The 26245-nt window shown below is 35.8% G+C and overlaps 2 protein-coding genes across 4 annotated transcripts in view; both read left to right on the top strand.

Moving 5' to 3' along the window:
- The window catches only part of HACL1 (2-hydroxyacyl-CoA lyase 1), a 28293-nt gene extending 22634 nt beyond the window's left edge, over positions 1-5659 (top strand). Inside the window, exons 13-17 of the mRNA XM_026673580.2 lie at positions 113-267; positions 3406-3564; positions 3719-3826; positions 4682-4868; positions 5116-5659. Coding sequence (XP_026529365.1) covers positions 113-267; positions 3406-3564; positions 3719-3826; positions 4682-4868; positions 5116-5148 — 642 coding nt within the window. The 3' untranslated portion in view covers positions 5149-5659. The remainder of the gene's footprint in view (positions 1-112; positions 268-3405; positions 3565-3718; positions 3827-4681; positions 4869-5115) is intronic.
- Positions 5660-14723: 9064 nt separating this feature from the next.
- COLQ (collagen like tail subunit of asymmetric acetylcholinesterase) overlaps positions 14724-26245 on the top strand; it is a 54652-nt gene continuing 43130 nt past the window's right edge. For all 3 annotated transcript variants that reach the window (XM_087944904.1, XM_087944906.1, XM_087944905.1), the window contains exons 1-2: positions 14724-14955; positions 22017-22159. In XM_087944904.1, the coding sequence (XP_087801030.1) occupies positions 14850-14955; positions 22017-22159 (249 nt within the window). In that variant the 5' untranslated portion in view covers positions 14724-14849. The remainder of the gene's footprint in view (positions 14956-22016; positions 22160-26245) is intronic.

The raw sequence follows: 26245 nt of genomic DNA on the forward strand, positions 1-26245 counted from the left end.
GAAAAACATAAACATTCATAAAATACAAAATTCTGATTTTATAGTCTTTATACTTTCAGGAACAGTTGAGCCAGCAGATTTTTAACATCATTCATTTTCTCATTAATTTAAGGCACTATCACTAGAAAAACAGTTGCCAATGAATTACTATACAGTATTCCATCATGTGAGGGAAATTTTGCCAAAGGATTGTATTCTGATCAGTGAGGGAGCAAATACAATGGATATTGGGCGCACCATGCTCCCAAATTATCTTCCTCGGCACAGGTAAATATATATTAGTTTCCTTCTTAGTAAATATTTTGGCAATTTGTACATTCCTGATATTAGCACATATTGATGAACACACATTCACTTCAATTTATATTTTTCCTCCATACTTTACCATCCAGATAAAGTTCTTAGATAAATATAAACAAAAGGAAAATACTATGTATATCATTCTTACTTTGCCAACAGGGAGTTGGAGAAAAGTACTGTTTGTTGTGAGGAATAGATTTTTCCACACCATCAGGTTACACAATTAAAAATTTCCTACAAAATAATATGATTTATAAAAGTAGTTAAATAGAACTAGCCTTCTGCAAATGAAAATATTTGTTCTATCAGACTTTTAATTCAACATTTCTAGAACATAGGAAGAACTGTTTCCACCCATTTTTTTCCAATCTAAAAGATTGGAAGAACCAGTTTTGTATGCCCCTAAGAATTTTTCCCAAGAATTTCTGGATACCAGAATCAATAAAAATTACTTTAAATCAAATCTATTTATTCTTTGAATTGAAACTTCAGCAAAAAACTAACAGAAACAGTAACTTTTAATTTGATAATTTAATCTTAGTTCAATTAGAGCAGACATTCACCAATATGTTTTATATGTGTATAAAATGAAGAAATGCCAATCTTGTTTATAATGAATCTGGTGACCTTCTGCAAAACAAATTCCTCAAACATACCAGTATGACATAAATTGAAACAATTTCTGTATTTAGTCTCAAATTATAAAGCACATAGTCTTTTCATTAGATGAAGTATATGAGTAATATTTTGCTTTGGTAATCAATCAGTTCTGTTATTCTTCAGGTTATTTTGGTAAGTGGGATTGGAAATTTCCTTGCTAAGCCACGTGTTTGTAAAGCTAATATGTTGTTTAGCAATGGCAGTCCTGGTTGCCAATATAACTCAAGTATTCCACAGGTTGTTAAGCAGGAAGAGGGAGTTCCAGATAAGGAGTGTGAGGGTGAGTAAGGGTACCACAAACAGGTGCTATGGTTCATGCTGTTGGTGGTGCATGGGTGCTGTGGGAAGATGTCATGCCCCTGGTGGAGACTGACTCTGAGGAAGAGGAGGAACAGCCAACAGGGAGTGAAAGTGTGGCTCCAGAGGTGGTGGAGGAGGCTGGGGAAGGGCAGAGGCCGGCTGAGCAGTCAGATGAGGACCTAGGCCCATGAGATTTGTATAAGTTTGGACCTGCATGCTAACAGACGCTGGAGACAAATTAGTGTTTTATTCCTAAAGAAGGTTTATCTTGGTTGGCGTTCTTCCACGGACTGTACCTGGTTGTCTTCCTGAAGTTGGCAATTATCTATCCTGGTCTGTCGTGGAACTTTATTCAGTGCAGTTTGGTTTTGGTTTTTGCTTCGTATTGGCTCTTTGAATTTGAACTGTGTTTCTTTCCTTTGAAATGTTATTTTGAAAATAGTTCGCTCCTCCACTGCGAACAATTAAACAGTGAAACCAAGTTGAAGGCATTAAAGGACTTTTATTTACATTTTGGTTTTTGTTATATTTCTGATATACTCTAATCACAGCAGATGATAGGGAGCATAGGATAGCTAGAAGGGCTGTGGGGATCATTGGTGGGGAATGTTGCAGGCAGGCACATGTTAGGAAGTATAGGTGGGTGGAGGTGCTACATAGCAGAGTTCTTGAGAGAAAAAGTGGTGCAAGAGCAACTTATAGTCTCCCCTATCAGCTTCCTTGTTCCTTTGCTTATGCACAGCTGGCAGGAAAAGTTGCAAATGGCAATCATGTGATTGTAGCAAGTTGCAACATCATATTCACAAGATGCCTAGTTTGTTATCACATGACATGGCTGTGACAGTGGCAGATTCACAGACTGGTTGCAACTCTCCTTTGATTAGTGCAGTTTTGAATAGTTACTGAGCAACTGGTTGTAACCAAAGACAACCTGTAATAAGTATATATGTAAGCATTGGACAGTGGAATTTTTAAAGCAGAAGTGAGTGATCTATGACAGGGATTGCCAACCTTTTGGACCTCAGGGACCACCAAATTCATAATTTTAAATCCCAGGGACCACTAACAGGTTCTGTGGGCATGGCCTAATTTGTGGGTGTGGCTTGGTGGTCATGTGACTGGCTGGGCATGGCTTCTATGTAAATATTATAAATATTTATATAAATATTGATATATTTTTTTAATAAAAAAGAGCAACTTTTACCCAAAATCAGGCAAAGCAGGCAGGTAGATTAAGTTGCTCACAGAATCACAGATTCATTCAGAAATCTATCTGCCATTAGCTAGCTCAGTCTGTCACATAAAATTTGCTAGCAAGCAAACTCACAAAATTAACTCACAACACACCATGTATGTAAATATTGATTTTTTTATTTAAAAAAGAGCAACTTTTACCCCAAATCAGGCAAAGCAGATAGGCAGATTGAGTTGCTCACAGAATCATTCAAGTGATCTATCTATCTGCCATCGGCTAGCTCAGTCTTTCAAATTTGCTTGCCATGAGTCTGCACTGAATAATAGAACCTTCAATCCTAAGGGAGGTTCGGCTGTGCTTAAAAGCAGAGCCGAAGATCTAAAGACTAGCTAGAAAGCAAGAAATCCAACCATTTCCTGCTTCCTTGCTAATCTAAATCTCCCGGCACAGCAGAACAGATGATGGTCGGAAAAAGGAAAAATAACAATTTAGCAGGCAAGTTTGCCGGGTAAGGAGTGAGTGGGCAGGGAGGGTTCCCGCGAGCCATGTGGGCAGCGTGCCCTTGTGTTTCTGCATAGCCTGGATTAATTGCTTTGGGGAGTGCTCTGGGAGTGAGATTTCTCTGCGGCCCACCAAAATTTTCTCATGGCCCACCAGTGGGCCACGGCCCATCAGTTGGTGACCGCTGATCTATGATACTGGTTTGATTAGAAAAAAGGGACCTGAGGAAGGGAGAATTATAGCCGTGTCCACTACTTCATTTTAATCAGCATAAGTTCTGAAATTTCATAATTCGAGAAAGCAAGCAGCTAAAGAAGTTGTATTGTAATTAACAGACCATAGAAAATCTTTGAAATGCTGATTTGTTGGAATGGTGGATATGAATTAAGAAACCTCCAACAGAAAACATGCTATGATTAAAAAAAATACGGCAACTTTTTTCTTTGTAGGCTGGATGCTGGTACCTTTGGGACAATGGGAGTTGGACTTGGTTTTGCAATTGCAGCTGCTATAGTTGCTAAAACCTGTAATCCTGAGCAACGAGTGATCTGTATAGAAGGCGATAGTGCATTTGGTTTTTCTGGTATGGAAGTGGAGACTATTTGCAGGTAAAACTTTTGTACTGCCAAATTTTAATTTTAAAACAAAAACTATAACCTTTTGCTATACAAAGTGAGAGTTCCTACCATATTATAGTTAGAAAAAAATACTTTAAATGGAAAGTTGTCCTTCAGATGGGTTCCTTTTTATTAATCACTACAGGCAAAACTTGCCAATCATTATAATCATAATTAACAACAATGGAATATACACTGGCTTGGACTCAAACACTTGGAAGGATATGCTGAAACTTGGAGAACCTTCTACATAGTAAGTACTTTGGCATTGACTTTGATTAGTCTTTAGAATATTTAACTTCTCGCTTTTACAAATCAGATGTTGTACTTAAAGCATTAAAAGTTATATATAATAAAATACCATAATTGTTTCAAGATCATCCAACTCTAATGAGTTAAATGAAATAAGGGTGCCAGGTTTTACTACTTCTCACACTAACTGAGATTACCTGTGCTACATATAGCAGTAGCACCCTCTCCCCAACCCCCAAACCTGCTCTGTTGTGGTCATCCTCCTAGGTCAATGTTTCTCAAATTTAGCAGCTTTAGCTGGGAAATTCTGAAAGTTAAAGTCCTCACATTCTAAATTTGCCAATTTTGAGAAACAGTGTCCTAGGTGCTTTAGAGTAGCAATTTCACCTTCCCTTTCTGCACTGGCCATACTAGCTTGAGCAGTTGAACATTCAAAACCTCTAGAGTATCCCAAAATACTCCTATCTTCTGGAAAGGAAGATGGTCATGGTTTTTGTTTTTAATTGGGAGAGGGAGAGCTCCTACTGGAAAATTGAAAATAAAACGATGCTATCATTAAGAAAGGAGAACCCCAGAATGAGGTATACTTTGCATTGTTGAAATTATCCAGAATGCTTTGAAACTGAATAGAAGAGATCAAAAAGCTGTTTCTCCACCACTGGCATTTCTTCTTCAATAATATCATGTTTTAATATGCTCATAGTAATTAATTGGGTCCTGAGCAATTTCCCTGTGGCATTGGGAAAATGCCCAATTTACTTGTTAGCAAATTAACAATGACCTTTGATGATGTTTGATTTCATGTTTAAGACTCTTAACCCACTACCCTAAACCAAACCCTTTTACTTAATTTCAGTGCACCTCCAGTAGCTTTGTTGCCAGATGCTCGCTATGAACAGATTATGTCTGCCTTTGGTGGCAAAGGATACTTTGTGCAAACACCAGAAGAATTACAAGCTGCCCTGAAAATAAGCTTATCGGAAAAGCTTGTCCCTTCTCTCCTTAATGTCATGATCAACCCACAATCAGACAGAAAAAAGCAAGTAAGTGTTTGTGGAATTTGTCATTATTCTTGACTTTTTAACATTAACATTATTTCTACTATTTGACCAGTCCTGAAGAATAGATCAGGATATTGCTTTTATTAAACATTTACAAAGTGATTGATGTTTAGAAAGTTTTTCAGTATATCCTTGAACACTACAGTCTGCTATACCTTGTGTCTCTATAACATTTCTTGTAGCTTCTTATCCTGAAATGTTGAGTATTGCTACTCCTTTCTATTCTCAGGATTTTCAATGGCTGACTCGTTCTAACATGTAACAGAAGATGAAAAGACTAGAAGCAAGATCCCTATGTAAACTCAACAGATGTCCAGATTCCACAACATAATTACAGTTGCTAGCTGTTCTTACAAATTGAATGATCATGTTGACTGCCATGTGTAAGGAAGTATTGCTAATTACATACAGATCTACATTTTGTCATTTTGGGAGATAAAAGACACCTAGCTTCTAGCTTATTTCTTTTTCCACTGCTCATATCAACTTTTGAAAGCATTTACTTTAATGCCTGCCCATTGATCTTAAAAATGAAGTACATAATGTACTGATTTGCTTTTGTTTTGATATAATTTTGCAGTATGGGAATGCACCAGAGCTTTCTTTGTGTCTTTTATTAGAGGAATCTTGCCAAACTATGTACCATTCTAGATGTATGATTTAACTCCTGTTGAAATCCACAGTTGCTTAAAACAGCTGGAGTATACATTTTGCATGCTGATTCTAATTGTTGCATTTATAGAACACTGAATAAATATTTTTTTCAAATTAAATTGCCTTGTTCTCTCTGTGACTTGTATTCTTGCATTCTTATCTATGTTTACTGTTTTAATTGGTTTTGTAGTATGCTTTACAAATTTTTATTGCATATCACAGAGTTTGTGTAAATTGGGCGGCCATACACATTTTTTAAAAAAGTCATATTGTTAGGAATTTTTTCATAGGTACCATGCAGAAGTTGGCAAAAACCCAAAACCAAATAAATTATTATATGAAAGCATTTGATTAATTTATACTTTAGTACTAAGTTTATGTATATCATATATTTATGTATATTAATCTGGAAATACGTTGGATATGTTTTAATTCTGATCTGCAATTTATAACATCTATTTTGTACAATTCTTTTGGGAATAAATCTTTCTTCAAAGCCTAGATAAAATCACCAGAGGGCGCCATTTATTCAGGATTCTTTTAAAAGTAAAAAAAAAAAAAAGAAGAGGCACTAATCTGTTGTTTTTAAAGGAATTGTTTATTTGTTTGAATCAGAATCAGAATTGAGCTGGAAAGGACCTTGGAGATCCTTTACTGCCAACTCCTGTTCAAGCAGGAAATCCTTTATGACAGGTGTCAAAACTCATTGCATCACATTGCTGTCACATGATGTTTTGTGACATTTTCCCCATTCACGGAACTGAGGGTAGGTGTGGCCTGTGTGTGACACATCTAGCCCACAGGCCATCAGTTTGACATCCCTGCCCTATATCATTTCAGACCAATGGGTCTCCAATCTCTTCTTAAAAACTTTGAGTGTTGGAGCATCCACAACTACTAGAGGCAAGTCATTCCACTAATTAATTGTTCTAACTGTCAGGAAATTATTCAGTTCTAGGTTGTTGCTCTCCTTGATTAATATCCATCCATTGCTTCTTGTCCTGCCTTCAGATGCTTTGTTGCAGCCTGTTAGATATTGGAACACTGCTATCATGTCACCCTTAGTCCTTCTTTTCATTAGACTAGACATAGCAATTCCTGAAATTGTTCTTCATATGTTTTAACTTCCAGTCCCCTAATCATCTTTGTTGCTCCTCCTTGTATTCTTTCTAGATTCTCAACATCTTCTTTATATTGTAGCAACCCAAACTGGATGCAGTATTCCAAGTGTGGTCTTACTAAGGGATTATAAAGTGGTTCTAATGTTTGATGTTAGTACATCAAATTTGTACATTTTTTACAAATTTATAAATTTGTATAAGTTAGTATGTTTAATTTGATGTCTGTACATCAGATCCCTACTTTACCTAATAAATGAACTACATTTCGTACATCAAGTGAAATAGTCACTGAATAGAGATTAAAGTGGAAAATACTGAAAAAGGATGTTGCTGTGTTAAGTAATCACCAGGCAATAGATCGAAAATGGCCTTATGGAGTATAGTGATGCACATGATTCAAGGATTTGTCATATCCTTAGTAATCATTAGCACATTTTATTCCATTATGCCTCCTTATCATTGGAATATTTTTATCAGACAGAAAGAAAAGAGATTCCCAAAGTTATTTGTGTATTCTTTTTAAAGAAGAGCTTCTTGTATCTTTCCAAACTGAAAACATTTTTCTCCAACACTAGGATGGAGAAAAGAGGATTCAAGACTCTTCTAAATTGTTTTAGTATTGTTTTATTCTGAGAGTGGAACTTTATGTATGTACTCTTACCCCTTGGTGACCTTTGTGGAAAGGCATAGTATATTAATTTACAGGAGTACCAGCTGGTTTTATGCTGCCTCTGGGCAACAGGGAGGTACAGTATGAGAAGTGATATCACTGCTCTCATGTGATCTGATTTAGAATTAATCTGTCCTGAATTAATTCATAATTCCAAGTATAATTATCCACAATGGAGAAAACACATGTATTCACTTTTCTATACCATTCATAAATTATTATGCCAAGAATAAGCAGATGATAAATAAATGTGGATTGAATAAAAACCACAGTGACTAGTATAAGACTTATATTGATTCTGATCAATACAGCAAATACAGCATATTGATACAAATACAGCATATGAAAGGAGAATAAATAGATTGAAAGGCAGAGAAATGGACCAAGAACATTATTAATGGTTGAGGCTGATGAAAAAGACTTTTTAAGTAATGTAAAAGAAATTTGAAGATTTTTTTAGCCCCAGGCAGTCACTACTACAGCAACCCTGACAACCTCTGTTAAAACTTCTTCAGCGATAAGAAATAAATTTATTAATCCTCAAAAAAAAGAGAGATAAGAACTTTAAAGAATAAAGGGTATCGTAGGAAGCAGTGTATCAACATGGTAGCACAATGAAAAGGTATAGTGAATTGTGTTGATCTAAGCTGGAATTAGATTTCCTTTTCATTTCTTTTTATCTTGGGTTTCCCATTTATTTTGCCCACTATTTATCTTGCTGATTTTGTGTTTTGTATCATACTGATTTTCCTGAAAGGAACTAGCATGATAGGTATGTTGATATATGTGTGCCTCTCTCTCCAACAAAGATAATTGAAATTTCTAGTAAAAGTAAAATAATCAGAACATAATATACTGATATAAAAGATGCACAAATATTAAAAGTGTGTGATGAAAATTCAGAAGTTAAGGCTTATTTCTGCTTGAGGCTACACAGAAAGAAAAAGAACAAATGCAGCTCTCAGGTGTGTGACATAGCTTGGCAGGGATACTGCTCTGCTTTATAAACAAACTATTGAAAAATGAGAAGCACTTTTAGGGAGTTTCTGTTCAGTTTGGTGCGTGCACGTTCATTATAGGAATTTTTTAAATCCTTTTTTTTATGTTTGTACACTTAAAAAAAATACTGGGACTTATTGGGACTTATACAAACAACTGGACATGAAGGTTAGCAAATGAGCACTATATATGTGTAAAAGAAAGATAGGCGGTGACTCCAGGACAAACATGAAATTCTGGAACGCTGGCAACAGCACTTCAGTAAAATCTCTAATACGCCCTAATTCATAATGGCTTGTCCAATGTTGGTCTAGTACCACATATCTTGCTGGAAGAGGTTACAAAGGAACTTGTGACCCGAAGAATTCAAAAGTGCCAGGCCCTGATGACTTACAAGCAGACATTTGGAAGCTGGAGAAATTTAGTGGCAAAGCAACCAATTGGCTAACAAATTTCTTGAATCCATTGTGGATTCTGGACACATAAATGCTGATTGGGTTACAAATGTCATAATTCCCTCTTCAAGAACAAAGGTGACCCAGCAGATTGCTCTATCGATCAATTCACCTCCTGTCACACATAATGAAAATCTTTGAGCAGATTCTCAACCAGCACCTATGTGACATTGTGAAAACTAGTACTAATCAATGCAGCTTCGTCAAAAGTTCTTAGCTCGACTGTTGCCATCTTCATGGTCCGCATGGTAATGGAGAAACATTGAGAAAAGGAGACACTGTTGTACTTGGTTTTCCTTGACTTTGAAAAAGCCTTAGCATCAGCTAATCTGGCATGCTCTACATGATTGTGGTGTACTCAAGCAACTGTTAAAATGGGTCCAAATGTTTTCTACAAATACAAGCAGTCATATCAGATGCACTGCAGGCCTTTCTGATAGCTTTTCTGTGAAAGTTGGTATTCACCAAGACTCAGCATTATCACCATTGCTGTTCATTCTCATCATGGATACTATTATGAAAGACCTGCAACTCTCCAGAGCATTGCTTTATAACAATGAGGTCATCCTCGCAGCTGCCACCAGACAAGAAACAATCACCTTAGCCAATTTGGCCTGTGTCTCAACCTCAAGAAGACTGAATACATAGAGACCAAACCAGACAAGTCAGTGGTAAAGATTAGTGAAGACCAACATCTTCTGTTACTTAAGATCTAATCTACAAATTGACAGCAGCAGTAATGACTAAGTGAGTGCAAGAGTGAACAAAATATGGCTACAATGGAAGATCACTGAAGTATTCTACGAGTGACATATTCCAATCTATTTAAAATTGAAGGCATATAAAACAATGCTATGTCCAGTAGCTTTATATGGTGCTGAGTGCTGGCCACTACCAAATTAATTAAGCACTCTTTATAGAGCATGTACATGTTTTGTTGGTCATTAGGTGTTTCTCTTGACCATGTCAGCAGTGAGACAGTTCAGCACCAAATGGGCATTGCGCCAATACCTAAGAAAATGCAGGAGAAATCCTACAATAGTATGACCATGTCCTATGGGCAACACTCCCACTGTTGCTTGCATTGCCTTCCACTTTAACACAGATGGCAAGTGTCCAGGTAGAAGGCCAAAGCAAAGATGGCAAGATACAATTTTGTTCATTCAAGATGGCTTCCGGTTTGACGTTGCAGTGGTATCTGATGCGAGGAGTGGATCTCTGCGATCCCATGCCAAACCCTTTTTGTTGGAGAGCCCCCCTAGGAGATAAGTCACCCTGTAGGGGTGACAAAGGAGGGGTACCCTGCAGGTCACGGAGTGTGGCAGCTCTCCAGCTGGACCCAGGGATTTCCTCCCATCCAATGACGAAGAGGAGAGGCAACCATTAGGGCTGCCATTAAGCTGGGGCAGCCGAAGAAATAAAGAAAGTACTGGAACAGTGTAGAAGAACGCTGATTGGAACTGGGTGAGCCGATTCTTTTTTTTTTTAACCTGGAACTTAACCCCAAAGAAAATAAACTCTGGAAAAGAGACTCTTTGAAATACTTATCAAAGTGGTGATTAATTACAGAGACAAAAATTATAGACCGGGGGGAGGGGGGAAATAAAAAAGAAGAATGCAAAATCCTTAAAATACAGAAAGACTGGATCTCTAAATTTTATTGGCATTATTTTGGTAAGGCATTTTAAAATGCTGGAACCACTTCTTTGAAATACTGACTGTTTTTTAGAAACGGAAATAAAGATTGGTCATTTGTAACAATGTTGAAATCTAAGCTGATGGCACCATCTACTGGTGAATGGAATATTTATTAATATTTACTAAGCTACAACCTTGGGAAGTACTGATAAGACAAGGATACAGCAGTGGATCTACATAATACATGGAGGTCTGTTGTGTTATTTACTGTGCTATATTTTTACTTTATGGCTACTGGAGGTTAACTGTGAGAGCATGAAAGACATTTAAAGCAAGTGATTTCCAAATACTAGGATCTATGACTGAATTTACGGAATGGATTTAAGGAGACATTTGGAAAATGGATGTTTTAAAGTATTTATGATATGTTGACAAAGAATTACAGGGAGATAAAAGACTTAATGCAGGACATTCTGCCGAAATCAGAAAATGTTCATCAAGGGACAACGAATAAAGATCAGGAAACAGAGGAAATAACAGAATGACCAGAAGAAAAAACAGACCAGATAAAGCAATAAGAACAAGAAAAGAAAGAGAAGACAATAAAGACGTATGAACCAAACCAGGGACAATATAGATTAAGATACCAAAATATGGGATGGAGATGGCAGCAAAAGATAGTAGAAATGGAAGAAATATTCGGGTTAAATAGGAAAGATGTAGACAGAGACAAAGACCCAAGTGAGGAGGTTGGGAGGCAAGCCAAAAAAACAAATAAAAACTGAAATACTAATGTGGACAAAAGATGATGGTTAGAAAAGGAAAGTTGTTTAATATAAGATTGGTATTATTGAAAGCTAGAACAGAAGTAAGAAATAAGATTAAGGGGTAATATTATCACATTCCAATCTATTTAAAATTGAAGGCATATAAAACAATGGTATGCGTAGTAGCTTTATATGGTACTGAGTGCTGGCCACTACCAAATTCATTGAGCACTCTTTATAGAGCATGTACATGTTTTGTTGGTCATTAGGTGTTTCTTTTGACCATGTCAGCCGTGAGACAGTACAGCATCAAATGAGCATTGCACCACTACCTAAGAAAATGCAGGAGAAATGCCTACAGTAGTATGACCATGTCCTATGAATAACACTCCCACTGTTGCCTGCATTACCTTCCACTTTTGCCTGCATTGTCCAACACAGATGGCAAGTGTCCAGGTAGAAGGCCAAAGCAAAGATGGCAAGATACAATAATAAAAAAAAAACCCAAGTTGGATCCAGAAACTGCATTTGTTCATTCATATTATTTGTCAATCTAAAAAGTGGATTTTGCACCTGCAGGAATAATAATAATAATAAGATGATGATGATGATATTTAAAATCTATAAACTTTATAAATAGAATAAAAATATATAAGTTTTATTTTATAGGCTATTGCCTGGACCACCAACTTATTTTGTCTCTGTTGCACATTTAAGTAAATTGAAGTAGCAGCTTCATCTCAGTGTTTGCAGCCCACTTTGAAAAATTGTTTGATGAGCTTACTAATAAATGAAAGTTGTTTACTTTCAGAAAAAACTAAGGTTGCTGCCCATGCATTATCTTCCATTCTTAACCATAGATGAAAAAGCTGTCAAGTTAAAATTGAGGAGACAGCAAATAATCCTTTATTGAAACACTGCCAACTTAAAAAGAAGTCACAATAATACATTAAATTTAAATATATTTTGAAAAGTGATTGATAGTACTTCTGCTATATAAATAGTTATTTAAATGATGAAACTCCAGGATTTCATGATCTCACTTGAGATTTCAATTTTATTTTAGTAAGAACTCCTTAAGTCAGATATCTGCAAACCTGGCGACTTTAAGACTTGTGGACTTCAACTCCCAGAATTCCCCAACCAGCTGGCTGGGGAATTCTGGGTCTTGAAGTCCACAAGTCTTAAAGTCGCCAAGTTTGAGGACCCTTGCCTTAAATGATCAGCGGATAGTATTTTATTGAACTCTAATCTATGACATTTTATGGTTTCTACGTGATCCCAAAAATTGAAATGATAATGATACAGAATTTAAGGATTCAGATAGTTTTCTTGGAAAACTGGGGACTCTTTTACAAAGAAGTATTGTAAAGTATAGCATGGAAAGAACAACAACATATTAGAATCACTTGTATTTCTTGATTTACTATTTGGCCTGGTTTTATTTTGAAATTTTTTTGTAAAAGTTTGTTGCACCTATGTCTCATTCCTTGAAGTAAAAGTCAGGATAAGAAAGATATTTACCTTCAAAGTCTTATATGGCTTTAGATCGGGTTTCTTGATGGACCGTCTTTTCTCGATCACATTTACTTGATCCACAAGAATAGGGAGGCTGGAAATGCTACTAGTTCATTCTCTAAGGAGGTTTACCTAGTGGAACCAACAAGAAAGGCCTCCTTTGTGGTTGCTTGGTCCCTGTGGAACATCTTCCCTGCAGAGATAAGATTGCCCCCAGTTTGACACATTTTCACAAGGCCCTAAAGATCTAGTTTTCTCAATGGACTTGAGGTCCTCAGAGTAGGATGGAACACATCAAATGACTCCTTTGACCGTTGTTGCCGGGGTGGGGTGGACTAGGGGTTTATTGCTTTTTATTGTTTTTTTATATTGGGTTTTTATCCTTGTAAGCTGCAGTCTATCAGTGAGTTAGGCATAAAGAATGGTGCCCTTCAACTATACCTATAATTGGCATGCAGTTACTGATCCTTCATAGCAGAATTCACTGGTAACCAAGAGGTGGCTTGGTTATACCAGTAGTTCTTTTATAATAGAATGAGGGAGAATGAAACTTCAATATCTTTTGCTTGAACTGTTTCTGCTCTTTGAAAAGGAAAATCTAAAAATCTAAGATAAGGATTTGGACCAAATAATGATTAGTTATGAGATCTTTCGAAATCAATAGCACAAAAATAAGTTTGAAGATGGGAGTTAAAATTTAATAGCTTCTGTTTGAACTTGAGAGCCATATAGAAAATGCCATACTAGTAAGTAGAAATAAAATGTCCTTTCTTATCCATATTTCAGGTATAACAGCAATAATCTAGACCCCAGCATATCTGCATCATTGCAACTTGGCCAAAGAATTAATCCCTTAGAGCAGTACTTTCCAAACTGTTCTATTTAGAGACCCTGACATTCCTTAGAAGCTTACTAGGTCTTCCCCATAACTGCAGATTGGTTTCCCTGAAAAACATTTTGCCCTTCAGTAATAATATAGTTGTTTTCTTACTAAATGGTTGCAGAAAAAAGATTTGGATGAGGGCCAGGGCAAATTCTGATTCACAATTCATATAGAACATGAAGTGCATTTGTAACATACAAAATTTGTTATAAGATGGAAAGTTTTAAACAGATTGAGAAACTTTTTTATTTTAGTTACTGAAAATTCAAAATACCTTTGTTGAAGAGGGTTATTGCTGCATCATTACAATAAGTATAATTCAGACTTAATGATATTTACTAGAAAAGTGATCTCCAACCTTTTTGTGCTATTAGATTTGAAATTTTAAAAACATAGTCTCAGCATTCTTAGGAGTACCGAAGTGTAAGACCAAATGGGGATTGTGGGTGAATAACAACACCATGTGCAAATGTGGAGAGATGCAGAGTTCAGCTCATTTGTTGGTCTACTAATTACTATCAAAAGAATATGCTAAGAGATAAATTTCTGGCCAATGTTAAAGCCAAAAAGGTGGCTTCATTTTGTTGGTTTATGATTTGATCTGGACACAAAATAAATAAATTAAAGCATGCATTGACAAAGGTTCTGGAGAGAAAACCCATTACATGTACAAAGCAGCAATTTACCAAAATGTTAATTAGCCCTTCCAAGCTCCCACATTGGTGCTTGTGGGCACCAGGCTGAAGGCCTTGGCACTTGATATTGAATAGTCCTCTACTACCTCAATTAAATGTGTTAAATCACATGAAGTTTTGAAATGAATTATGGAAACATTGTGAAAAAAACACGAGGTTAGTAACTGCATGTCCCGGATGTTGAAATAGTTAATGGAGTTATCTTCATTCATGAATGGATTTAGCTCAGTGATCATCTAGTTATCAATCAGAGGCATGGCTTTCCCACTCAGCTTCATACCACACCCTCCCTCTCTTCATTAGTGCTCTGGCTATGTTTTAATAGCTGGTATTTGTGATGGGGGCATCTGATCCAATGCTTGAGTTAAATATAGCCCTGTCTAGTGTAAGGAGAAGATTTAATGGGAAATGGTTAGCATTCTTTCTCCCTAAAGAACAGAGGGAGAGGGAGAGAGAGACGAGAGAGACATGCACACATAAACATCTCGAACCAGTGAGAGGCTGAAGGAGGAAAGGCAAGCAGAAAAGACAGTGGTCAAGAAATCATACAGCTTGCAGCCAGAATGGTTATCCTCAGCTGGATTGCTCTGGGATTTTATCTTCAGGTCTTTTTCTGCTGGGCTTTGTCTCAAACCTCTTTTGTCGACAGTGTCTTCTCCATTTCAGCAGGTAAATGACAACCTTGCTTTGCCTCTTGGTGAGTTACATATCTTCTCTTAGGTGATTTTTCTGAAACATGTTTTTTTTGTTTCTAATCTCTTCTAATCATTAAAGCTTTGAGAAACTTGATTGCAAATGTAAATGAAGCTGTAGCTCATATATATATATATATATATATATATATATATATATATATATATATATATATATATATATATATATATATATATATATACAGCTCATCTAAGCATGAACATCTCTTATTTAACAGTAAACCGATCACATTCCTAGGAAATATGCTCTGTTCTGTCATATAGGTCTGGTGCTTTATTTTGACAGTTGATGTTGCCTTGAACATGTTATTTAACTTGGACATCAGGGAAGAGAAATTAATTATATTGTATTATCCATTTTGTTAATATATTCCTGACTTTATCCTGCATTATTGGACATAATCAGGATAAACATCTTATGAAAATTAATACTCAAACTATCAAAAACTCAGATAACTTTGATAGCCAATTGCTGTAAAAAAAAAACACTGCATGGAAAAACCTGACCATCACCCAGTGTGAATTGTCTGAGGCGGGAGTCTTATTTACCACTCTAATCCTTGGCTTTCCTTCAGCTGTATGCAGTGGAAAGAAGACAGGGAATATAGGCGATGCTTTTTTTTTTCCCCCAATCAATTTCAGCTTTATTCTCAGAGTGAAAAGGTTTCTTTATCAGTACGCATAATGGAGATCCCAACCACTTGGACAGAAAGCAACAATTTAAACATTTAAATCTAATTTTGAATTCATTCTACCTGGAATGACCATTTGTCTGAATGACATTAGTTACTACAATGTGTAATTTTAAAGGTGAACTTCGCAGCTTTCTAAAAAGGAATGTTAACTTCTTAAAATTATTAAAGACATCAGAGGGAAGCAATCTGAAGAAATTCTTTTAAGAATTACTCTGGATATAATTATTGTGTAAAATTTCTTTAAAATATTGACATTAGATTTATTTTTTTTGTAATTGATGAAACTTTAACTTCATGGCTCAACTACACATTTGTGCCAAGAATCATTATATATATTAGGCATATTAGAGTTATGAAATAGTTATTAAAAATATACCCATAAACTGAACTAACACAAATTAATATAGTGTCTAGAACTGTGCTTACTGAGACTCTCTTTTAAAGTTCACAAATTAATTTTGTGTAGGGATCAAATGGCAATTTGCAGAGGTCAAAGGAAGGACTGGAAGGGCAATAAAATCTTATTCTTGTTATTTTTGCATGTCTGCTTTTTCTTTTCTCTCTTTTAAAAGTCTTTTTTTAAAAAATACATTAAAACAAACATAAAAATGACCTACAATTTGGATAACCATCGTCTGCTGAATTCTTGCAAAAGTTCTTTCATCTTTTTTGTGGACTTGATGCTTCAAAGCATCTATGTAGAATACACATAGCAAATATCTAATAAAGATGTTGCACAGCAGCAGGGGGAATCCCACTCTCTTATTTCTATCTAGTACAAGTAAAGGTGTTCTCTCAGGAGATGCTAATTTAAAATGAACAAACAAACAAACAAACTAGCTGAAGCAGCTTAACAGGGTTACTAAGCAGAGTATCAAACAAATGCAGCTTGGGAGCAAAATAATTGATTATCACCATGATATCATGTTGTGATAAAGAGACATGTGGTTTTACCATGGGTTCGTTCCCCCAACCCAACATCTCCAAAACTAGGTGCCATCTTGTTTCCAGAAATAGTAGTGGATCCTCTTGGCTCTGATTTCTTGATGCTGAAACATCACTTCTAAAGGAATTGCTTCAAGGTTTTAGGTTACATAAGGTAATGTGGCCATGATTCTTCATTTCTGTTTGACTGCTATAGCAGTTGAGTTACTAACAACAAATCTGCAGGGGTGAAAATATTTATGGATGGATCTTTTAAAATGCATTTTCTTCAGTGCATTTCTTAGTTTTGGCAATTGAGCTGATTTTTTACAGGCTTTGCTGCAGTTTTAAAGGAAATCTGCTTTCTCATAGAGCAGGGCTGTCAAACTCGTGGCCTGTGGGCCGGATGCATCACGTGCTGTCCACACCCAGGCCCCGTTTAGTGAAGGGGAAAAAATGATACATCACATGATGACGTGACAATGCAAGTTTGATATCCCTGTCATAGAGCTTGGAGGCTAACTATTTTCCCATTGGTGGGAATTGTTATATAAATTTGCTCTTAGCTCCTCATCTTCCCATTCTGCAAAGGTTATATCCCCATAGTGTTTCTGTTGTTTTAAGGAAGGAGGGGATTTGTGAAGCAGAGGTGGTATTCAGCAGGTTCTGACCAGTTCTGGAGAACCGGTAGTGGAAATTTTGAGTAGTTCGGAGAAAATCCCACCTCTGACTGGAGATTTTACAGTATCCTTCTCCTGCCATGCCCACCAAGTCACACCCACAAAACCAGTAGTAAATTTTTTTGAATCCCACTACTGTTGTGAAAACCTGGAACCATGCTGTTCACTTAAAAAAGATGTTTTATTTTTCTTTTGTTTTGTGAAAACCCAAATAAAATTGCTTTAAAAAAAAAAAAAAAAGGCTTGTCAGCTCTGCAGTCCCTTCTTCCAATGAAAAAGTTTTGATAAGTGAACTGTCAAACAAAACAGAGGCTGGATGTGGCAGTTCTGTTCTCCTAGTCAGCTGGAGAGGGCTTTGATTGCATGAAGTATCTTCTCTGCCCTTTGAAATTGGTGGTGGTATAGATGGTTGCCTTGAAACTTGAGAAGTGTTTCTGGAGAATGGAGGAGGCAATTGTGAGTGAAAGAAACCTGTACTTTGTTTTAGTCTTTCATAACATATCCATATTGTGCTGCAACACCTGCCTGCTATGTAAGTTATAGGGGTTCAGGTCTTGCAAAAACACCATGAATTCTCTGTTGCTGAGGAATATTCATATAATGCAATGTTCTTTCCATCAGTGTATCAAGACCTAGCATCCTTTGTAAGCAGGATGATTTGTTGGCTTGTTTTTTGAAATCAGCCGAGTCATTTCTACAGTAAGACAGAATGAGACAGACATTATTTGGGAATAAATTCTGGGTGCCATAGAAAGGCAACACAATGTTACTTATTTAATTTTGTTGTTTTGATATTAGATGTCATGAAAGATTTTTGTGAGATTTTTGATCTCAAAATAATTTGCTTCGCTTTCAATATAGGTAGATGCATTAATACTAAACAGAGTTCAAGACACTGCAATAGTCATTATATTTCTCCCACCTCTGCTCTTTAAAGTCTGGAACATTTCACTGCAGCAATTTTATGTTTCAAAGTTTCCAGTATAATGTGCATTACATTTACAGTTTAGCAAAATAATCAGTTTAGTTAATTCTGCAGTTAAGGCCAGCTTTTTTACTTGCTGCTTGTAAGTAAATAGCCACAGCAAATCTGATTGTTTAGCACATACTGAAATTAAGAGCTTTTCTCTTATTGAACCAGTAGGAAAAAAACCCAAAGAAAATAAAATTTTTTGAAAACAGGCTACATGGGGCTGTACTTGAAGACTACCTAATCCTGCATTGTAGCAATGTGAGCAACGATGGATATGCCTCAGTATGCCCATTAAACTGTGCTACTTCATGAGCTGTGCCAGTTGCCAGTTTGCTTCCAGATGTGATTCAAGATGTTGGTTGTTTTCTATAATGCTCTGAATGGCATAGGACCTACCAGTTTCCCATAGTGTCTTCAGCTGATTTGATATTCCAGGATTGAAGCTCCAGGTTCCTTCGATTAAACAATGCCATCTATTTGCACCATTGAGTTCTGGATGCCCCCTCCCTCTGCTGTTGTTCAGAAAGCAGTGAAGACCTGGCTGTTCACTTAAGTCAGGGGTGCCAAACTCACATCGTCATGGTGGTGTCACGTATGTATCGAGACTTTTTCGCCTTCACTAAACCGGGCTTGGGCATGGCCAACACAGGATGCATCCAGCCCGCAGGCTGTGAGTTTGACAGCCCTGGCCTCAGTCTAAGGCTTAGGTCTTTTGTGAGGGAGAGGCAGATCTCTCACTTCATCATACTTGCCATCTTTTATATTTTGATTGATCACTCAACCAGCCAATTTAATTTTTCAGTCAGACATAATTACAAAACTATTTAAAACTAAGAAAAATCTTCTGTAAAATAGGGCACATGGTCCCTTTATTTCATCCACTGATCCATAGAAAATTTGGTTGGCCTGTTACAATTATTAGAGAGGGATTCATTCATTTCTTGTTCACATTCTCTTGCTCTATCTTTTTTTTAAAACAAAAAACAAAATTTAGGAAGCATCCTATTATCCTGCTATGCTCTGCATGGGTTCCACTGCAGATTTCATTTCATCACAATAGGCGTTAATTATTTTTATCAAACTTTTAAATCAGCAAGCAGGACTTAAATACTTTGAAGATCATATAAAAAGTACAAAATGTCAATCCATATTGTAAGCCACAGCAGTAAAAAAAGAGGAAGAAAAAAGGACTTGTACAGTTGTAAAATCAAATTCTTCCCATAAACTTAATTCCTGAGGGGTTTTCCTGATGACAATACAAAATAACAACAACAACAACAACAACAACAACAACAATGATGATGATAATAATAATACTTTATTGTCATTGTAGAAAATGAACAGAAGAACAGAATAAGCCTTCTTCCTAACTGATGCCAAATGAAATCTTTGCTTGTCTGTTTAGTTTCAGAAGTAGAAACTGTTCATTCAAAGGCAATTTGACGAACACAAAATATTGAAAACATAAAAGCTGCAACAGAGATTATGACTGCAGTATAATAGCTGGTAAAACAATGCTGGGGACATTCCAAGGGAGAGACTTCTTAGAGTCAGGGAACTTCGGGTTTGATACTGAGCCATAATGAAGCTAGGAAACACAGAGATAGTGCCAAAAGAATGAGTATGCCCCACAGAATGAATCATGGACCTATTATTCAATGGGTTTTTAATAGAAACCCTCTTGTTTGTCTTGTGACCTACTGAAGTACAATGTGCTCACTCACATTCTCCTGTGAGAATCCAGAATCTCCTAAGCTGACTCACTTATTGCATGAGTGTTTCAGATGGAATGACTGCGTATGATTTTTCATGGCTATATTATTCAGAGTGCTCAGAGGAAGTACAATCCTTATAGGCAAGTAGACACCAGGACAATTTCTGAAAACTGAAAAAAGGATGGACAGATTGCAAGACTGTATGGCAACGGTACAACTTTTCCCAATGTGGAAGCCCTGCAAACAGGTGGTCATTAATCCCAAATCCTAAGTCAGTCTAGCATGGGAATTATGAGATCCACACACCTGGAAAACATCCAGATTGCAGAAAACAGCTCTATGCTTATATGAGCACGTCATATCTGCATTTATTGATGAATGTGAAGTGTGATGGAGGTGCACTAAATACATTCATTCCAAAGGCCACAAATTATAACTCTAGAAGGGCAGACTATCTTCAGAATTATAATAAATCTCTACCTTAATGTAAAAGCAATGGTTACAAATGGTTACAGCTGGGCTTAAATCAAAAGAATAAATTAATGGAAGTGGAGCAGAGAACAGAAGGAATTAGCCAAATCAGAGAAGTATGTGTAGCTTAACCCGTACTTTACTTTTCAAAAAAAATAACCATTAGTTTTAAATTAGCAGAAGAACCAGTATCGTAGGCTTTTGCTAAATGTCTATAGATACATTGCCTTATTTTACTGTTTTTCCTAATTATAATAATATACAATATCTAGAAGAGTTAGGACATTTCTCACAGGATGGGCTCTGTTACACTGATCTCTTTCTGACAATATCATTGGAAGGTTCTTCCAAACGGCTTCACTTCCAGGTTGACAGATTGTGTTCCCTGTGCTTTCACACCACACCCTTGTGAAGCAGTGGAACTGATTAATTTTGAAGTCAGATGTGCCTCAGGAACAATCATTAAAAACCAATTTTGAAATTAAAGTGTTGTCTCTGGGAATGTGAACATTCCTAAGGATGTGAGTCTAGCCAGAGCAATGATTAATGAAATGAGTTTTATAATTACAGTGGAAAAAATTATATGTTTACGGGAAATATATGACTGGGACAAGCAAAGCTAATTACATCTTAAATCCAGCAGCATGTATTCCATGTATGTGTGCCTCTAAAGACAGGCAGAAGAAAGTGACTTCAGATTAGTCTAAATCTCTTAGACAAAGAGCAAGCAAAAGAAACTCAAGAGTAAATCTTCAACAGTCTGTCTACATACTTCTGCATCTTAGATCAGTAAGTCATGAGGTGCTAAAGAATCCTTGCTGTTAGATTTGGATCACCAACATTTTGAAATGACAAAATAGAGTTAATGGTTGTTTCTTTCACTCTGCTTCTGGCTATTTGTTCTTCTCTTCATAGCTGACTAGCTGCTATTTGCACACTAATCTTGTTAAACAGAGTAAAGGTAGACTTTGTCAGTCATTTTCACAATAATTGGCCTTGCTGTTTTGAAATCAGTGACAGAAAGGAATCAGACAGAGAATTGGGGGAGGTGGAGCAAAATAGCAAGAACCTGGTTACTTGTGGTGATTTTTGCCCTCCCATATTAATCAGCTGTTGATTGCATCATCCAGAACAACTTTGCATCTTGTGGGTACCTCCGAGGAAAACAGCTGTGTTCTGTTTTCGATTGGCCCCAAGGCTTTGAAGACCAAAAATGATAACTGAGTGGAAGTGTCTGGACATAGACAAAAAAGAGAGAGAGATTTGAATGGTGCAGCAAAAATATTTTAGGTGGTGATCTTGGGTGAGGAGAATGACAAACTGGTCTCTACTTAAAGACACAAAGACATTGGGACCATTATTGCCTCATTCCTATATCTCTATTATCTCTGTCATCTTTATCTCTATATAATTTTGACACAGCTTTAATTATTTTAATAATGTGTGCAAGTGTATCTTTCTCCAAATACAATGAATTATATTACATTAGTGTTTCATGATGCAGTTTTTTGAGAGTATAAATGGACCTCATCAAAGACCACAATTAATATTTCCAACAGCCCTCCCTTGTCTGGACCAGAAGAAACGGATCAATACTAACCGAGGATGCTCTTTTATTGCTCTTGCGCTTCCTCCTCCCCCTCCTCCACCGCCACCACCACCATTATTTCCTCCACCACACTTCACACATGTGTGGGATTCTGTAAGTATAGATTTAAGCATATATATATATATATTCTTACCTTTTGTTAGAAATCACCAGATCATATAGCATAGGGCACTATGCAATTCTAATAACTAAAGTAGATTAAGACCATAATCTAGTAGCTACTGTACTTATCTGAGAGACGATTGATGGAATTTAACCAGATTTACTTCTGAGCAAGCATGCAAAAAGATTGCATTATGATTCTTTTTGAAAAAGCATTATATATTTTAAGTACATTTCAGAGCAATAATATAATACAATTGAAATGAATAATTTTTATATTAGAAGATTTAGTAGAATAAATACATGCATCACTTTAAATGAAGTGATGATTTGGCAAAAGTTTCTTTAATAAAGTTGTAATTGATAAAGTTATGTCAGCTGTCCAGTGTAAGCATTTGCAAGCGTTGCAATGGATCCTGTCATTAATTTTGTACCATGTGCTCTGGCTCTGATCCTATATGAAATTCATGCCATCCTGGCCCATGTTTCCCCTTGATTTCATTTGTATTTGGAGATCAATCAATATGGCTTCAGCCTCTGCATCTTGGGATTTCAAGCCAAGGATTTATTTATTTTTGCAAACTGCCTACTTATCCATTGTACCATATTTAGGATAACCTGCATGTCTTGTGGAATAGTGGAAAGCGATATATGTCTTCCACAAATTAAAGAACACGAGAAGACAACATTCATAATGAGAGACAACCTGCTGTTTCCCTTAATTTGCAAAGTATCTGGACAATTGTTATCAATCAACCATTTCCATCTCATTGTAAGCCAAACTGTTTACACAACAAATGTTCACTTATCTTCAAGTCCTATAAACCATGGGTCCCTGACCTGTGGACCACGGCTGCAGAACTGTGCAAGTGGGCTGCCATTCACACAGAACCATCCTCTCTCCTCCCCCACCTCTGTGTCAGGCCACCAAACTGGAAAGATTGGGGATTGCTGCTATAAACTCCCAAGTTGAAGAATGTGATTCTGTGTCATACAATCTGATGCTTAAAATGTTTCCAAACAGGTCTCACATAATACTGCAGGCGTGCTATAATTGCCTGCCAAATTAAGTGGCGCACAATCCTATGTCAAAAATGATTGGATTGAGTACTCATTTCAGCAGCCCGTATACTAAAAACAATGGGATTGAAAGAGATGAGGAAATGGAAAGTACCATCTCTTCTAATGGACATCATTTTGAAGAGTGTTTTAACTCACATCTCCTGTTTTGCATGTGAAAATAGTGAGATTAGCAGGATTGACTTGTCAATGGCCATAGGATTTCAGATATTTTTTGCCCTTTTCCCACCATGCTCCATTCCACTCTGTTTTTATTCATTATTTAAAATAAGTGTTGCTGTGTTTTATTATTTATTTGACAATGGGCTTTTTCTTTTAATGTTGCACCAGGTGTGTATATGGAGTGGAGGAGATAAAAACAGTCAAGCTGGTGGACATAATCATGTCATCAAAGCCCTACCTTTTAAATGTGTTTTGCTATCTTATTTTTTACTTTCTCCCTATGGACACTTTTCTTGAAGTTGAAGACTTAAGAAAATAGTTTAACTATGCTACTATAATGCCTGAATTATCAAAGTTTCTCCCTAGTTCCTTGTACCTCTGCTCTTTGTAATTTAACAGAGAACTTTAAGGAGAATCTGAAAGGCTGCTGAGACAGGTTTTTTCCTCTTGTAATTGTGAATGGAGGAGGGCTCCATTATAATCCTTGAGAAGAGCTGTTGAAAACAAATGAGTGGGTGGGTGGGTGTGAGGACATTTTTGTAACTGGCTTGCATATGAGAAATAGTGGTTAGTACAGAAATAGAAATGAATTTCTAAATAGGATACCTTATTTTGGAAAACAATATATATATATAAAATACCCGAACAAAGCTGAATGCCATACATGTAAGTACCACTGAAAACTTAAGAAAACATATATATATATATATATATATATATATATATATATATATATATATATATATATATATATATATATATATATATATATATATATATATATATATATATATTCTTAAGTTTTCAGGTACTTACATGTATGGCATTCAGCTTTGTTCGGTATTTTCCCACATCATAGTAGTTGTGCTTTTAAAGTTGTAGCAACGTTTCGGCAGAATCTCATCTGCCATCATCAGGCTTCTGGAGGTCACATAGTATTCCTGCTCTTTTAATTTCCAGTTTCTCGTAGGTTTTGATCTGGCTGTTTATTTCCTCCCCTTAGAGGTTTGATATTTGTTTTCTTAAAAGAAGCCTGATGATGGCAGATGAGATTCTGCCGAAACGTTGCTACAACTTTAAAAGCACAACTACTATGACGTGGGAAAATACCCGAACAAAGCTGAATGCCATATATATATATATTTGTTTTCTGAGGTTTTCGTGGGTATTTGTATGTGGATCTTTGGTTATTCGGGTTTTCTCCCGCGTAAAATTGGAAGTATTTTGGCCAAAGATATATATATATATATATATATATATATATATATATATATATATATATATATATATATATATATATATATATATATATATATATATACACACACACACATATACATACATACATACATACATACATACATACATACATACATACATATATATATATATATATATATATATATATATATATATATATATATATATATATTCTGAGGTTCTCGCTGGTATTTGTATGTGGATCTTTGGTTATTCGGGTTTTCTCCGCGTAAGATTGGAAGTATCTGGGCAACGTTTCGATGAAGTCTCATTCATCATCTTCAGGCTTCTGTCTTCAGCTCTGTGCTTCTCAGAATGTATGAGAATGCTTCAGGCTGAAACGCTGCTGAGATGACTTCCAATCCACGCTGGAGAAACCCGAATAACCAAAGATCCATATATATATATATATATATATATATATATATATATATATATATTTTCAATAGTAGTGTTTTTATCCTGTTGTTTTGTACCACAGTATAACTTCTGGAAGATAAATATATTTGCATACACACAGATATGAATACATACACACAGTATCAATGAGTCATACAGAAACATTTATTATGGAAAAAACTTGAAAGGTTATATTTAGTTGAGTTGGCAAAGCTTAATTGACAGGTAGAGAAGCTAGGGTTCGCACATGTATATATGTATATGTTTCTATCTATATCTATCTATCTATCTATCTATCTATCTATCTATCTATCTATCATCTATTGGTTGGTCTGTCTGCGTCTGTCTGTCTATCTATCTCTATCTATCTATCTATCTATCTATCTATCTATCTATCTATCTATCTATCTATCTATCTATCTATCTATATTTATCCATCCATCCATCCATCCATCCATCCATCCATCCATCTATATATCTCATCTTACATCTTACTTTGTCAGAGGTGATGTCATCTTAAAGACAGGGTCATCTTCATTTCAGATAGAATAAGTTGATTAGATTCAATTTGCCATTCATAAAAATGTAATTTAATATCTGTACCTCAACACTACATAGGCATCAGGGATCTACATGTAAAAATAAATAAATAAATAACAAATCAGAAGCAAATAAGGATCCCATGAAATTGAATTGGAGTATGTATCTTTATTGGAATATCAAGATGTTCCTTTTTGGACAAAATGTCATACAGTCCTATCTAGCTTCTTAATAGTTGCATAAATCCATTATGTCATGTCACATTTATTGGAGGATTTCCCAACTTTTTATGATATTAGTTTTAATGTTTCTTCACCACAACATCCTTTCTAATTGACTACCATTATTTCACTGAAGAAACATGAATGAGACTTAAACAGATTTAATCTACTCTCTTCGTTGAATTCTTCCTTTTTTCCATATTTTTTTATTTCAATCTACATATAACAACAATACATTAACAGTATGGCATCAGTATATCATACATCTCTCATTGTATCATATTCATATTAATTCATACTTCTTCAATATTTATTTTCAACTTTACTCTCTCCAAATGCCTACCACCATATCAATTAAACATACCTAATAATTCCATTATTTAATTTTCTCCCTGTTTTCATTTTTTTTAAAATA

This window comes from Notechis scutatus, chromosome Z, assembly GCF_049901735.1.
Source record: "Notechis scutatus isolate UNSWTSFEM ecotype Mainland chromosome Z, rNotScu1.2, whole genome shotgun sequence".
In the NCBI taxonomy this organism is placed as follows: domain Eukaryota; kingdom Metazoa; phylum Chordata; class Lepidosauria; order Squamata; family Elapidae; genus Notechis; species Notechis scutatus.